General features: G+C 46.7%; 1 protein-coding gene across 6 annotated transcripts in view; it reads left to right on the top strand.

Moving 5' to 3' along the window:
- SORCS3 (sortilin related VPS10 domain containing receptor 3) overlaps nucleotides 1-14,356 on the top strand; it is a 465,994-nt gene that overhangs the window by 363,608 nt on the left and 88,030 nt on the right. For all 6 annotated transcript variants that reach the window (XM_045025354.1, XM_045025356.1, XM_045025355.1 and 3 more), the window contains 4 exons: nucleotides 5,884-5,973; nucleotides 9,207-9,386; nucleotides 12,603-12,749; nucleotides 13,516-13,618. In XM_045025354.1, the coding sequence (XP_044881289.1) occupies nucleotides 5,884-5,973; nucleotides 9,207-9,386; nucleotides 12,603-12,749; nucleotides 13,516-13,618 (520 nt within the window). The remainder of the gene's footprint in view (nucleotides 1-5,883; nucleotides 5,974-9,206; nucleotides 9,387-12,602; nucleotides 12,750-13,515; nucleotides 13,619-14,356) is intronic.

Below are 14,356 nucleotides of genomic sequence, written 5' to 3'. Positions count from 1 at the left end.
GTATAGAATAGTGGGGCTGCCCTGTCATGACTGGGATGGGGGAGGCCTAGCTTAGCAGATAAGACCAGGAGTCAGGCCTAGTGCTCAAAGCAGGAGTCAAGCCAGGGGTTCAAGCCCAAGACAGGGATCAGGGGTCAAGCCAAGGGTCAAAGCAGAGTCAAGTCAGGAATTGGAGCCAAAGAACAGGGAACAAGTGCAGGGTCTGTTGCAGTAACAGGCCAAGTACTTCCAGGTTGCCCAGATAGCTTCCTGGAACTCCCTCCATGCTTAAATAGTGTGCTGGGGCCAATCATAGTTTTTTGGGGATGCTGTCAATCAGATTTTCTGTGGTTGGCACTTCCTGTGGTGCTTCATCCCCTCACAGGATTTATAGGGGATGGATCGCAGGTCTGCGGTGGCTGCAGGTTGGCAGTGTGGAAGCATCTAGTCCTCCAGCTTCTTACATGCCCCAAGCTCAGGAAACAGCTTCTTTGCCTGTGCTATGCCCAGCTCCAACCACTGCTTGGCTACTAGCACGGGTGTGTTCCTTCGCATTTCTTCAAATTATCTGAGCATCAGGAAGAGGATAGACCCTCTCTAGGACAGTGATTACAAGTCAGCTTGGCGCTATGGACCTCATGTTGTTCTAAAACACCACTTGTGACCACAAAGAGGAGTGGCTACTAAAGACTACAATTCCCAGTAACAAGGCTGTTGAGAACAAATTAGAGCACTGTATGCTGGGATCTGTAGTCTTTGAGGGACACTTCTGGCTGCTTGGATCATAGTGAAACTTTGGATACTGGGACCTGACTACCAGGCCTCTATATTAAAAACAAAGGCAGCTGCATTTTTTTCCCAGTCCCTTTGCTCCTGTCAAATGGCCTGTGTAATTTTTGGTTAAGCAAAGTTTCTTCTGCCTTACGCTTAAAAAAAAAAAAAAAAAAAGTGGGGGCGGGTGGGAGATGAGAAACCATTTCCTTCAATGTAGCATTCGGGTGCAGGAGTTGAGCGATGTTCTTTTCACACCACAGAAAATTCAGAGCTGATTGGATTCCATAGTAATTATTGCATTATTCTGTTTACTTGCTTGAAAGCCTGCCAGTCGTCATCCATTTCTGATAGAGGCTATCAAGTGAGTCATGATGTGTGATGGGCCAGCATATGCAATTTCTTCTTTCTATGGAAGTTTCCCATGTTCTCATGTGGCTACCAAAATAAATAAAACCAAGAGCAAACCAACCTGGAAACACAAGTGAGAACAGATTTGAAGAGGAGGTAGAGCCAGCCCTGGAAAAGGGAAGAGAGAACACAACTCAGGAAAGACTGAGGTGTTTAATAGCAAACACATTTTGTCGAAGGAATCCTTTCCACTGGCCAGCATCACAATTAAACCTGTAAAATAGAAATCCAGAAAATTAGATTCATGAGTCAGTCATTAGCAAAGGAGAAGGTAAAAGACAAACCCGGCTAATTCTGTGCTGAGCACGACTGATGAGCATAGAGCAAATAACTGGGTGACATTCATCATATGTGAAATAAAAAGCAGTGTTGGTGGGAACAGCTATAATAATCTCCTGGATTTACAATGCCAGCAAGTTTGTTTCTAGGAAAAGGAGAAATTCACCAAAATAAATTAAAATAAATCATGCTGGAAGGACATAACGAGTGGAGTCCCGCAGGGATCAGTTCTGGGTCTGGTTCTGTTCAATATCTTCATCAATGATTTAGATAATGGCATACAGAATACACTTATAAAGTTTGCGGACGATACCAAGCTGGGAGGGGTTGCAAGTGCTTTGGAGGATAGGATTAAAAATTCAAAATGATGTGGACAAACTGGAGAAATGGTCTGAAGTAAATAGGATGAAATTCAATAATGACAAATGCAAAGTACTCCACTTAGGAAGGAACAATCAGTTGCACACATACAGAATGGGAAATGACTGCCTAGGAAGGAGCACTGCGGAAAGGGATCTGGGGATCATAGTGGACCACAAGCTTACTATGAGTCCACAGTGTAACGCTGTTGCAGAAAAAGTGAACATCATTCTGGGATGTATTAGCAGGAGTGTTGTAAGCAAGACACGAGCAGTAATTTTTCCACTCTACTCCATGCTGATTAGGCCTCAACTGGCGTAATGGGTCCAGTTCTGGGTGCCACATTTCAGGAAAGATGTGGACAAATTGGAGAGAGTCCTGAGAACAGCAACAGAAATGATTAAAGTTCTAGAAAATAGGACCTATGAGGGAAGATTGGAAAAATTCGGTTTGTTTAGTCTAGAAAACAGACTGAGAGGGGACATAAAAGTTTTCAAGTATTTAAAAGGTTGTTACAAGGAGGAGAAAGAAAAATTGTTTTTCTTAACCTCTGAGGATAGGAAAAGAAGCAATGGGCTTAAATTGCAGCAAGGGAGGTTTAGGTTGGACATTAGGAAAAAATTCCTGTCAGGTTGGTTAAGCACTGGAATAAATTGCTTAGGGAGGTTGTGGAATCGTCATCATTGGAGATTTTTAAGAACAGGTTAGACAGGCACTTGTCAGGAATGGTCTAGATAATACTTAGTCCTGCCATAAGTGCAAGGGACTGAACTAGATGATCTCTCGAGGTCCCTTCCAATTCTGTGATTCGATGAAAAGGGGCCTCCCTAAATTCATTCCATACCACAGCGATTACCAGACTTCAATTTTTTGGGACTCTATTAGCATGGGTATAAATCATGCAAAAATCAGGTCCGTGCTGAGATAAGTTTTATATAGCTCTTGCTGGTGGAGATAGTGAGAGACTTCCCATTCACTGGCTTTGTAGGGCTGCTACCTACAGACCACAGTAGGCCCTAGTCAAGTTTTCGCCAAAGTGAAGCACCAGATACAAAATTCAAAAGGAGTGTAGCTAATGCAGAGGGAACTACCCTAGTTGTTCAAGCCCCAGTTTTGCATCTGCTAACCAGTTACTGTGGCAGATACCCTAGTGAATAGTTATTATTATATTTTGCACCTGCCTAGCATTGATCTGAAGATCTTAAAGTGCTCACAAGCACTGACTGAGTCTCACAACCTCCCTGTGAGGTACATACATATTGTTATCCTCATTTCAAAACACCTTAGTTACTTGCTTATAGGATGTTACAGCTATTCAGAACAGCTGGGAATTGAATTCAGGAATCCTGACTAGTGATCCCCTTGTCGCTGAGTGCATTCATGCCCTTTGTCCTGTGCGCCATGGTAACTAGCTGATGGTGTAATCCTGGGCCAGACCCTCAGCTGGTGTAACTTGATTTACTTCAGTGGGACCATGGTCATTTACACCAGCTGGGGATCTGGCTCATGCAATAGAAGGCAACAGCATGAGAAAGGATAGGAGGAGAAAGTCTAGTGTGGCCTGAGGAATAATGAGAATGACTGTATTAGGGTGGCTCTATGTAGTTGATACAAGAGGAGCTTATAGTTAATATAGGTCTGAATTTTGGTTTTAAAATACAAATTGAGAGTTGAGTGGCCACTCACCCTGCTTTCTCCAGGGTAACCCTTGTTGTGATGGGGTGACGGCCAGGCAGCAAGGTTGTCCTCCTGAAACAACCCTCATGGCGCTTGCACCATCATCACATCAGGAGATTATGGCCTGGAGATGTTACTTGACCACTCTTGAGTTTATCTTGAATGACCACTGTCTCTTACTTGAATCTACCAATGACCTTGTGACCTTGGGGAATTCATAAGGTTTATGACCAGAAGGGTCAAAGACTGTCTAGTCTGGCCTTCTGTATTTTCCCAGGCCATTAAACACCAGCCAGTCACCCCCATACCAAACCCAACAGCCAGAATTAGACCAACGTATCCCCAGGAGCTTAAACTATTAAGTGCTACAGGCAGAGAACAGGTGCCACCAAGGTGCACCCATGCCCATGTCACTTTACTTCTCTGTGTCCGTGTTTACCCTCCCATCTTGTCTGTGTCTTATCTCTCACTATGTGTTTGCACAGTGATCATTCTTGTGTCTTTGTTGGGGCCTTTAGGTACTAGGCTATTATTAATAACAACAACAAGCACTTAAAGGGGAGAATTCTACTTGGCTGTGTTTTGCTGTATTTCCAAGGTTTTTTCTTTTCTCCTCTTAAGTTGTCAATGGAAAAGCCTCGTCCTGAGGTGATCAGATAACAAATTCATGATGCATGCAACCAGTATTACCAGGACCTTTGAGTGGCAGCTCCTCTAGGGGAAAATGCCACCGTCTATAGATGATATCATTGCTGAGATTATAATTGATACTATAGCAATATACTATATAAGCCCATTCGGAAATATCACTGCCAGATATGAAGAAAAATTACCTGTGGGAGAATCTGTGTCCTTTCTGTTTGCTTACTGGAAACTTAAAAAGCCAGTAAATAATGTTTTGTGTAATAACAGGAGTGTTGTGTATTGTATTATCTAAAAATCTGTAAGCTTGCCAAAGCATCAGAGAATGGAAATTGCACCGGTCTGAGACGTGGCATCGTCAACCCTGGACCAGTGCCAAAAAGAACCTTCCCCGGAAGACTGAGGGATTAATGACAGTATAAAATCCAATCTCTCGCAAATGATCAGGGGCTAGGAACGAATGTAACATATGATTGGAAAGCTGAGAATCTTACTTCTCATCAGTGTATGGCATTTATACCTAGCCTTGGCAGGTAGTGAGCATTCAGTCCATAAGATCACATCATTCTGATTATTTTCATCTCTCTCCCCTGCCCCCCATCGCCTTATCTCAAAGGCAATATTATTTCCGAGAAACCACTATTTTAGCTATATAAAGCACCCGAGAGCTTTGAACCCAGTTTTCAGATGGTAAAAGGATTCATGTGTCTTGTTATTTATTTGTATGATAATCGTGCCCTATGGCTGCACTGCAGATCACTCCAAGATCACGGAGCTATTCGGCTAGGCACGGCATAGACTCCCAGGATGCCTTCACTGCCGTCAGGAGGTGCGACTACAGCACAAGTAGACGTACCTGAGCTAGCTCGAGTAACGAGCAGTGAAGCTGTGGTAGTAGGGTGGCTGCATGGGCTGGCCCTGCCTGTCTGGGATGCTGGGTACATACTTGCTCTACCTAGGTCAAAGCTAGCTCAGTTAGGTCTCCATGTGCTGCCATCCCACCTCCTGGTTACAGGCATGCCTATAGTAAAACCTTGTCTACACTAGAACTTACGTCAATAGAACTTTCGTCGCTCATGGGAGGTGAATAATCCACCCCCCTGAGCGACGTAAATTATACCGACCTAAACACTGGTGTAGATAGCGCTATGTCAGCGGAAGAAGAAGACATAGCTACTGCCTCTCATATGAGGTGGAGTCATTAACTCTAGAGGAGAGCTCTCTCCTGTAGGCTTCAACCATGTTCACCAGAAGCACGCCCCTGGCACAGTAAACTTGGACCACGGTAGCACTTGTAGTGTAGCTGTAGCCTGAGAAGAGAGTCCATGTCTCAAAGAGCTTACCGTGCAAATAGACAAGATCAGGCGGTATTACTACCTCCACTTTACCAGGGGAACTGAGGCACAGAGAGATTAAGTGATATGTCCAAGGTCACCCAGGGAGTTTGTGGTAGAGAACCTGGATTATCTCCTTGGGCCCAGTCCTTCACTACCAAACTCTCCTGCCCCTCGTCCATGGCTGGCAGCATATCCGTTGTTAGAATCATGTCAGAATTGAAGTGTGGGGAAACGAGATGAAATTTGGAACAACGTGATTTTACTAAGTCAGATCTCAGGCCTTCCGGGTCTGCAAATGCTATACAAATGTTTGCAGTCCCAGTAGGCATCTCTGAGCTGAAAGACAAGTGACTGAGCCCTGCTGAGGAGTATCAGCATGGTGTGTATTCAAAGGGGTACTCAGTGTCTGTCTTTTGTCTTTATACAGGTGACGGCTGGTGGAAGAGCAAATTACTATGTGTCGTACAAAAGGGAACCCTTCGCTCAAATTAAATTGCCCAAATACTCACTACCAAAGGTAAATGAACCTGTTATCAACACAGTCTTGAGATGTGCAGCATCTTAAAAAGCACAGCAGAGGTGCTGTGGTTTGTTTCTGACATGGACCAGAGCTACAAGGGAATCCACTTCTGCTGGTTGCCATTTGCTTTGGTCACTCAGGTTTTGAGGATCGACCCAAAAGCTAGTCCCCAAAAGTATGTGCTGGTGTGTTTGCCCCTCACTTACATTAATCGATGGGGCTCTGGGGAAAAAGGAACAGATTGGGAACATTTTCTTGCCTTTCGGTGACACTCACAAAGGCAGGGAAGAATACACTAAAGTGAATTCACCCACCCGCACTCAGCGAATGTTACAGCTAGTGGTGAGTGCAAGTTAGAGCCAATTATAACCTGACCTGCCTGCATCTAACACTTCTCACAGGGATTGCTGTGTTTTCCCTAAGGTGGAGATTTTGTGTCTTGAACATGCCTTATGAAGCGCTGTGTTTCATGGGCCATACCTAAGACATTTAGAAAGCATGACCCGTGAGGAAAGGTTGAGAGAATGGGGTATATTTAGTCTTGAAAAGAGAAGTCTGAGGGGAAGCAGGATAACAGGTTTCAAACATGTAAGAGGTTGTTATAAAGAGGATGGTGATTGATTGTTTTCCATGTCGGCTGAAGGTGTGGCAAGAAGATCTTGATCTGCAGCAAGGGAGATTTAGGTTAGATATTAGGACAAACTTCCTAAAGCAATAAAGAGGATAATAGCCTCCTCAGAGTGTAATAGGATTCTTTAGTGCACCATTTGCTGGGATGGGCTAACAGATTAGGAAGTGCACTCTTGGTCCTGGGGCAGAAAAGCCGTGTGCCTCATCTCAGCAGCAGCAGAGGATTAGCTCCTTGTCTTCCGCATACTGAATCTGAACGAACCCACACTGGATTCCACATTAGATCCAACCACGGGGTGCTGTGTTTGGCCACCATCACCATGCAAACATATTTTCTCCTAGGTGTTCTTCCATAGATTGGAACAGTTTTTGGAAACAGCTGTCACATCACTGGGCTGCCCCATTAAAAACTGGGAACCATCCACTTATATATCCTAGAGATGCAACGTCTACGCGGCCAGTTTATGGATTGCTGTCAGAAGATGTCCCCTGCTGATATGAAGGAGGCATGAGACAGTAGCTGCATCACTATCAATGTCCTTTATTGGCCTATGTTATCATGGATTGTTGGCCTCTCTGGAAAAGGATGTGGGGCAGCCCTCTAGTTCTGAACTGATACAGAACCATGACTGCTTTTGGCATTTTAAAAATGGAAATTGCTTTTAAGCAAGTTGTCAAAGCAAAGACTTTTTAGAACCATAACGGAGCCTTGTTTACTCTGCCTTTGGTCTGCCTTTGGTCGCCAGTGCAAGCATTCTCTTGCAATAACAACTCTTCTGTCAGCTGTTGATTAATGAATCCTGCCAGAGATGGATATTTGTTAGACTACCACTATGGATAACGCAACATCTCCACTGCCACTGGTCAAGTAGATTGAGTTGCTTGGGTGATTTGCTTTATTCTTACATTGCTTCATCAGTCCATTGCTGGAATGAATTTAATACATTTTTAGAGTTCAAGGAATTAAAAACGTTTGATATGAACCAGACAGATCTTGCCCTCATTGAGATCAGTGGCAAAGCTCCAATCAATTTCACAGGAGCAGGCTCAGACCTGTTAGGGGCAGAGGCTCTGAAAGCTTCCCCGCTCATATCGCTTTGAGGGGCTGTCTGAGGCTACCCTGTAACAGCCCTATCTAATCTTCCTAAACGATCCATGCAGGATAGCACAGAAGATTCAGTTGCATTCTGCATAGGAAGGGTCCGTTAGATTGATATTTCCCCCCCAAAGACTCTCCCCAACCTGATTTTATGATAAGCCACCGGGATGCTAGCACAGGTGTGCTGACCCGCGTTGCACTCACACATTTGACTGCAGTGTAGACATACACTCAGATAAATTACCTCCTAGTCTCTCCCTCCTCTTCGGGCATCAGGTAAACACAGTGTGTTTGTGGACAAAGATAAAGTCCCACAATATCTGTGGATGAGCCGGTATTAAAAGTTCCTTGGTGCAGAAGTAGAAAAGAGAATTAATTGAGGTTTCTTGGGGAATTCACTTCCCAGAGATTTAAAATAGATACATTAGGATCCCCCACTTTGCCAAAATGCCATTGGCAACGCGAAAAGCACTGTCACTGCTAAGGGTTTGTCTAGACCACCAGTTGGGTTTGTGGCAAGCTGCGGTGTAAACCTACAGCACACTAGTGTGCCGTGCCCTGTCCGTCCCTGTGGACCCATCTGCTATGCACTAGAATTTCCTTGGTGTACTTTAATTTGCCTGCTTTGAAATGGGAGTAGATCAGTGTGCACTAGGGAAATGTAGTGCATGGTACCTGAGTCCACAGGGACAATTAGTGCATGGCACACGAATGCACTGTAGATTTGCCCCCACACTGTTTGTTTAGATGAGCCCTGAGTTACCAGCGATGGCAAGGGTTAAATGGGCCTAGAGCCTGATCTGCCCCGTGAAATGTGGAAACAAGCCCTCTCCAAGAGGGTATTAAGCAACATCAGTGATGTTTGGAAAATTTCTTAGTATTAAACTAAAAGAGGGAGATCGGTGTTGGGCCATGAAGCTGTTCAGGTCTTGGCCACCAGCTGGAATCCAGCTCAGGTTGACGGGTGGCTGTTTGGTGGCCCACATGAAGTGAGCTAGTGGATCCCTAGGTTGGCAGTCTCAAGAGAGATGTGGTGGAGATTTGATCTCTTTCCATCCTCCTACAAGTGGTTCCCCTCCTGCTCAGGACTCAGGCCTATTGGCGTTTGTAGCGTGAGGGAAGCTAGCACTGCTGCTACTCTTCCTATACCTAATTCGGTGGACAAAGATAGGATTTCAGGCTCCAGCTCATGAATCTTTCAGGCATGATAAAATTGACTTTCAAATTCATAAATAAAAAATGAAGCTGGATGGAACTCCTTGAAGCTACTGAGAACAAGGACTGCAGAGACCCGTAACCCACCCTGTGGCCATTGAAAAAACCCCAGCAAAGTCACGTTGGTGGTAATTTATTGGCTTGGTCTAACAGAAAATTGTTTAACGTCTTCTATAACTCATGCTCCTTCTCAACTCTTTCATAAGTCACAGTAATTACTATGTGTCCCAAAGGGCAAAGAGATATAGAGATCCACGGTAATAGACCTTTTGTCTCCCTCTAACAGGACATGCATATTATTAGCACGGATGAGAATCAGGTGTTTGCAGCCGTACAGGAGTGGAACCAGAATGATACGTACAACCTTTATATATCTGACACCCGAGGGGTCTACTTCACGCTGGCCTTGGAGAATGTGAAGAGCAGCCGGGGGCTGGAGGGAAACATCATCATTGACCTTTACGAGGTATGTAGTCAAGGTCACCTTGTAGGACCACCGCTGCATAAGACAGGAGCCACCTGCCAGTACAGATGAGTGTGTAAACCTCTTAGCCTCCTTCCAGGAATTTTGGGAATATCCCCCAGAATGAACACATGTTCTGCCCTCCCTGTGCACTAAAATGGAGCTGGTCCCTGAAGAACTCAACGTTTTATGCTGGACCAGTGCATGCTGGGATAGATGAAATGCATGCTGGGATAGATGAAATGCATGCTGGGATAGATGTGGGCAGGGAATGTTGGGAGTTTGCTTTCTCAATCCTGTTCTGTTGCAAATGAGGATGAAAACGGTTTATTCATGTGAAGTACAAGGTTCATATTTCCCCCAGATTCTCTGTCCCATCAAGCACAGATTCATCGTGAAAAGTAAAAGGCTCTGTTTTCGTAAGCGCTCAGCCTTGGCCTAACACTGAGCATTTTGGAAAATCCTGCCCAAGAGGTTCTGAAATCTGACTTTAACTCAGGCTGGGCAACAAGAGCTACTTTTTCTTTTAATCCTGTCAGATCACACACTGTTATTAGTAGCTGTTATTTCTCTCATTATCTGCCTTGTCTGTGACCAGGATCCCACTGTGGTAGGTGCTAGGCAGGGGCGCTGAAATAGCGGGGACCAGGAGGCCGTGGCCCTCCCACTTTTTACCAGAAGAGGGGGCGGAGAGGAGCGAGTGGGAGGCAGGGTCTTGGGGGGGAAGAGGCAGCACAGGAGCGGAGTCTCAGGGGAAGAGGCGGTGGGGTCTTGGGGGAAGGGGCAGTGCGAGGATGGGGCCTCTGGAGGAGCAGGTGGCGTGAGGGCGGGGGCTCAGGGAGATGGGGCAGAGCCTTGGGGGCGGTGCAGCGTGGGGACAGGGCCACAGTCTGAGCCCCTGTGGGCCCCCCCACTTTTAGGGCACTTCCGCTGCTCCTAGTGCTAGGTATAAGCACACAACAAAAAGATGGTCTCTGCCCCCAAAAGCTGGCAGTCAAAGTATAAGATGAGAGACAGAGGAGAGAGGGTTTAACAGGGTTTAAAAGAGAAGTGGATAAATGCATGGAGATTAAGTCCATAAATGGCTATTAGCCAGGATGGGTAAGGTATGGTGTCCCTAGCCTCTGTTTGTCAGAGGGTGGGGATGGATGGCAGGAGAGAGATCACTTGATCATTACCTGATAGGTTCACTCCCTCTGGGGCACCTGGCATTGGCCACTGTCGGTAGACGGGATACTGGGCTGGATGGACCTTTGGTCTGACCCATTATGGCCGTTCTTATGAGAGAATAAGGCAGCAATGCAGCAGTGCTGGCCAGCACGATAAGCAGTGTCTCAATGCACCAGCTGCCTGGCCATTGTCAAGTTGTTGGTAAGCCTCACGACAAAGAGTTGCAGCGGTGCCCAGAGGCTCCAGTCAGAATAATTCTCCTTGGTACTCTGCAAGACAAGGGCTTGATCCTTCAGATGCTTGCACATGTGCCTAACTTTACTCTCTTGAGTAATCCCTGTGGACTGCCCACAGAAGCCCTGGTGCAGGAAAACACTTCAGCATGTATTTGAGCATTGCGTCTTTGAGGGGATTTAAGCATGTCCTTAAAGTTAAATATGTGCTTAAGCACCCTTGTGACTAGGGATACTTTCCTGAATTGGAGCCAGAAAAAGGGACCACCTCATATGAGCAAAAGTGGCAAAATCTCAGGCTCTTAAATTACTATGATTAAAAAAAAAAATCTTAAATTCATCTGTTGAGGAAGAATTCCTCAAGAGATGAGATAAAAATCCAGTGAGGAGTCTTTCAAGCAGCAATTTTGTATAGGATTTGATAGGATAGTATTGAATTCCCCCGTGGATTTTCTAAACAGGTTTCTATCTTTCATCAGATGATGTCGGCCGCTCTGCCAGGCAGTCGCTCTTGTAGCTTTCATTGAGATCTTTTACCTTGCGAGAGAGAGATTTCTCCTCCTCATTCACGGAAGAGAGGCTGTTTATAAGGAATTCAGTCATCTGATTACAGTGTAAATTACATTGCTGTGCTACCTTCGCATTCCTGTTGGCAGAATGTTCCTGGAGAGAGCTTTTTCTAAGAAGTGCTCCCCAAACAGCCTTGCCCTGTTTGCAGCCTGCGCACCGCACCTTGTGCAAGGCTGAGCCTGCGGTCCCAGTCTCACTCTCAAAGATCCTTTCCCTGCTCAGGATGGTCAGTATCGCTGTGAGGCAGGTTGGCAGCACAGTGCGGGGAATCTTGCACCGCTGCTGCCTGTGCCGTAGCTGGCCTGAGAATGCAGAGAGGACATTCCGTTCCCTGCCAGAAGAATTGTTTCCTTTATATTAGAGGGGAATTCCAAAGCCTGGCCAGGCGCTGGTGCGGGGGGGTGGAGTGCTGCTGTTTTTGTGTATTATTTGTATTGCCAGGAGCCCCTGGACTGGACCACGAGCCCATTGTGCGAGGTGCTGTACAAAGACAGAACAAAGACGGTCCCTGCCCCCAAGGGGCTTACAAGCAAAGTAATGGAAGACAGCCCCCAGGGCGCAGAACTAGCAGCTGGAATAGGCATTGTGTCCCCTTTTGCAGGGCACATCTGCATATCTAATGCTCTGTATGGGCTAGCATAGACGAGGTGGCTTGACTCCAGCTAGCATTGGACTGCACAGAGCAGATTTCAGTGTAAGCCCAGCACGGCCCTTGGGTATGTGCTGCACTCAGCTACATTAGTTCGTGCGCAGCCTTTGCCATGTAGACATATCCTGTGTAAGGGGCCCTGCAGGCTCCCTCAGCCATTAGCAGGGTGGTCTGGGAGGTGTATTCCCCCTCGCTCCCTCCCTCACACCAGAACATCTGCAGACATACCCACAGATCCCCAAGCCTGCTCATATTCATCTATCGCCTGCCCATCCTGCCACCCTCTCTGCTGCCATGCAGGGGGATCCTACAGAGGTGGGCAGCTTGCAAGGGGGATGTACCTCCTGGGCATCCCTCACCCCGTCTTCCTCTTACATACTGAGATTGCAGCAGCCCCTTAGCGGCCACATAGACACCTTCCAGACTTGCCCTCATTAGAAATAATGCAATTGATTTTTCCCCACCCTGTTCTTCCAGTGGCAGCATGGGTTGAACTGACCTTTTTGCAGAGAGCTCGCCCTCCTGAGAGTCCCGAACGGAGCTTTATTCTTGCCTGTTCGCCCGATGTGGTTTTCCATCTCTCTCCATTTTTCCTAGGTAGCAGGGATCAAAGGCATATTCCTGGCTAATAAGAAGATAGAGGACCAGATAAAGACTTTCATCACCTACAACAAGGGCAGAGACTGGCGCTTGCTGCAGGCTCCTGACACCGATCTGAGAGGGGGTCCTCTACACTGCCAGCTGGTCAGTGGCAGAACTTTTCACATGTGGAATTGACAAACCATTCCAGGCTTCATCCTTTAGCCCCCCATGCAGGCAAAGCCCCTACTGAAGCCAGTGGTATTCTGGCCGGCATGAGGACTGCAGGATCAAATGCTCCGAAATGGAACCCTGTTTGTCAGCTGGATCCTCAACTGGTGTAAACTGATGTCGCTCCACTGGGGTCAGTGAACCCACATCAATTTGCACAAGCTGAGGATCTGCCCCAATGTATTTAGAGGAATCGGGTCCCAATGTTTCCCTGTTTGTTTCCCGTCTGTTTTTGGACTGCTGGGTACTGAGGAAGTTAAGTCAGCTTCTGTTCTCATAAATACATAGATTTTAAAGCCAGACAGGATCATCATTATCCTGTTGTCTGACCTCCTGGATCACACAGGCTGGAGAATTTGAAATTTGAAAAGATCTGACAGGGAACTGCATGAGATCACTATATTGATTTTTAAAACAACAACAACAACAACAAAACCCAAGCGCGAACTCCCCTTCCCAGGATTCAGCAGAACTGTTCCTCTTTTTCATGCAATTCATTATTTTTTTTGGAGGGGGGAGGAAATATATAACACAACATACACACTTTTCTGTGTGTCTGAGACCTCTTGTGGCTGAGGGGGCCATTTTTAGAAGCATATTGGCATAACTAGCCAGCACTCAGAAGCTGATCGCTCACTCTTTCTCTGATCTTGGTTTTTGTTTATTAAAGATTATTGTCTCCACTTCCTCCCCTCGGCAGCCTTTTTGTTCCTTGCACCTACATTTGCAAATCTCAGAGAATCCATACACATCAGGAAGTATCTCCAGCAAGGAGACGGCTCCCGGGCTTGTGGTGGCTACAGGTATTGATTTTGTTCTGTGCTTTCCCCCTCCCCGTTCAGCCATACCTTACCTAGACTCCTTCAGGAGAGCTACTAAACTGCTACTGCTTTTAGCTGTTCAGTGGTTTGCAACGTCAAAGGTTATCTTGGCTGGGTGGGGGGTATGGATTAGTGAGCCGAGGGCAGATGAGACTGACAAGGAACCATGAGGAATGTATTTTGTCACATAGCTGTGAAGTTTTTCAGGTCCTGTATGTCAGGGTTTCTCAAACAGGGGTCGCCGCTTCTGTAGGGAAAGCCCCTGGCGGCCGGGCCGGTGTGTTTACCTGCCATGTCTGCAGGTCAGGCCGATTGCAGCTCCCACTGGCTGCGGATCGCTGCTCCAGAATGAGAGCTGCTGGAAGCGGTGGCCAATACGTCCCTTGGCCCACGCCGCTTCCTGCAGCTCCCATTGGCCCGGAGCAGTGATCCGCGGCCAGTGGGAGCCACGATCGGCCGGACCTGCGGACGCGGCAGGTAAACACACCGGCCTGGCCTGCCAGGGGCTTTCCCTACAGAAGCGGTGATCCCTGTTTGAGAAACCCTGCTGTATGTGACGTGCATATGCCTGTCCATGTGTGATGTGTATCTGTGCTCGTGTGAATGTGTAAATATGTACACCGGGCCTCAGACTTCTCTCATTTGCACCAGTTTTACACTGATACCACGCCATTGGCTTTAGAGGAGTTATTCTTCTTTTACGCCCAGGTGAGCGAGAGG

The sequence above is a fragment of the Mauremys mutica genome, chromosome 7, assembly GCF_020497125.1.
Source record: "Mauremys mutica isolate MM-2020 ecotype Southern chromosome 7, ASM2049712v1, whole genome shotgun sequence".
Lineage (NCBI taxonomy): Eukaryota > Metazoa > Chordata > Testudines > Geoemydidae > Mauremys > Mauremys mutica.
This window is presented reverse-complemented; position numbering and strand designations above follow the sequence as displayed.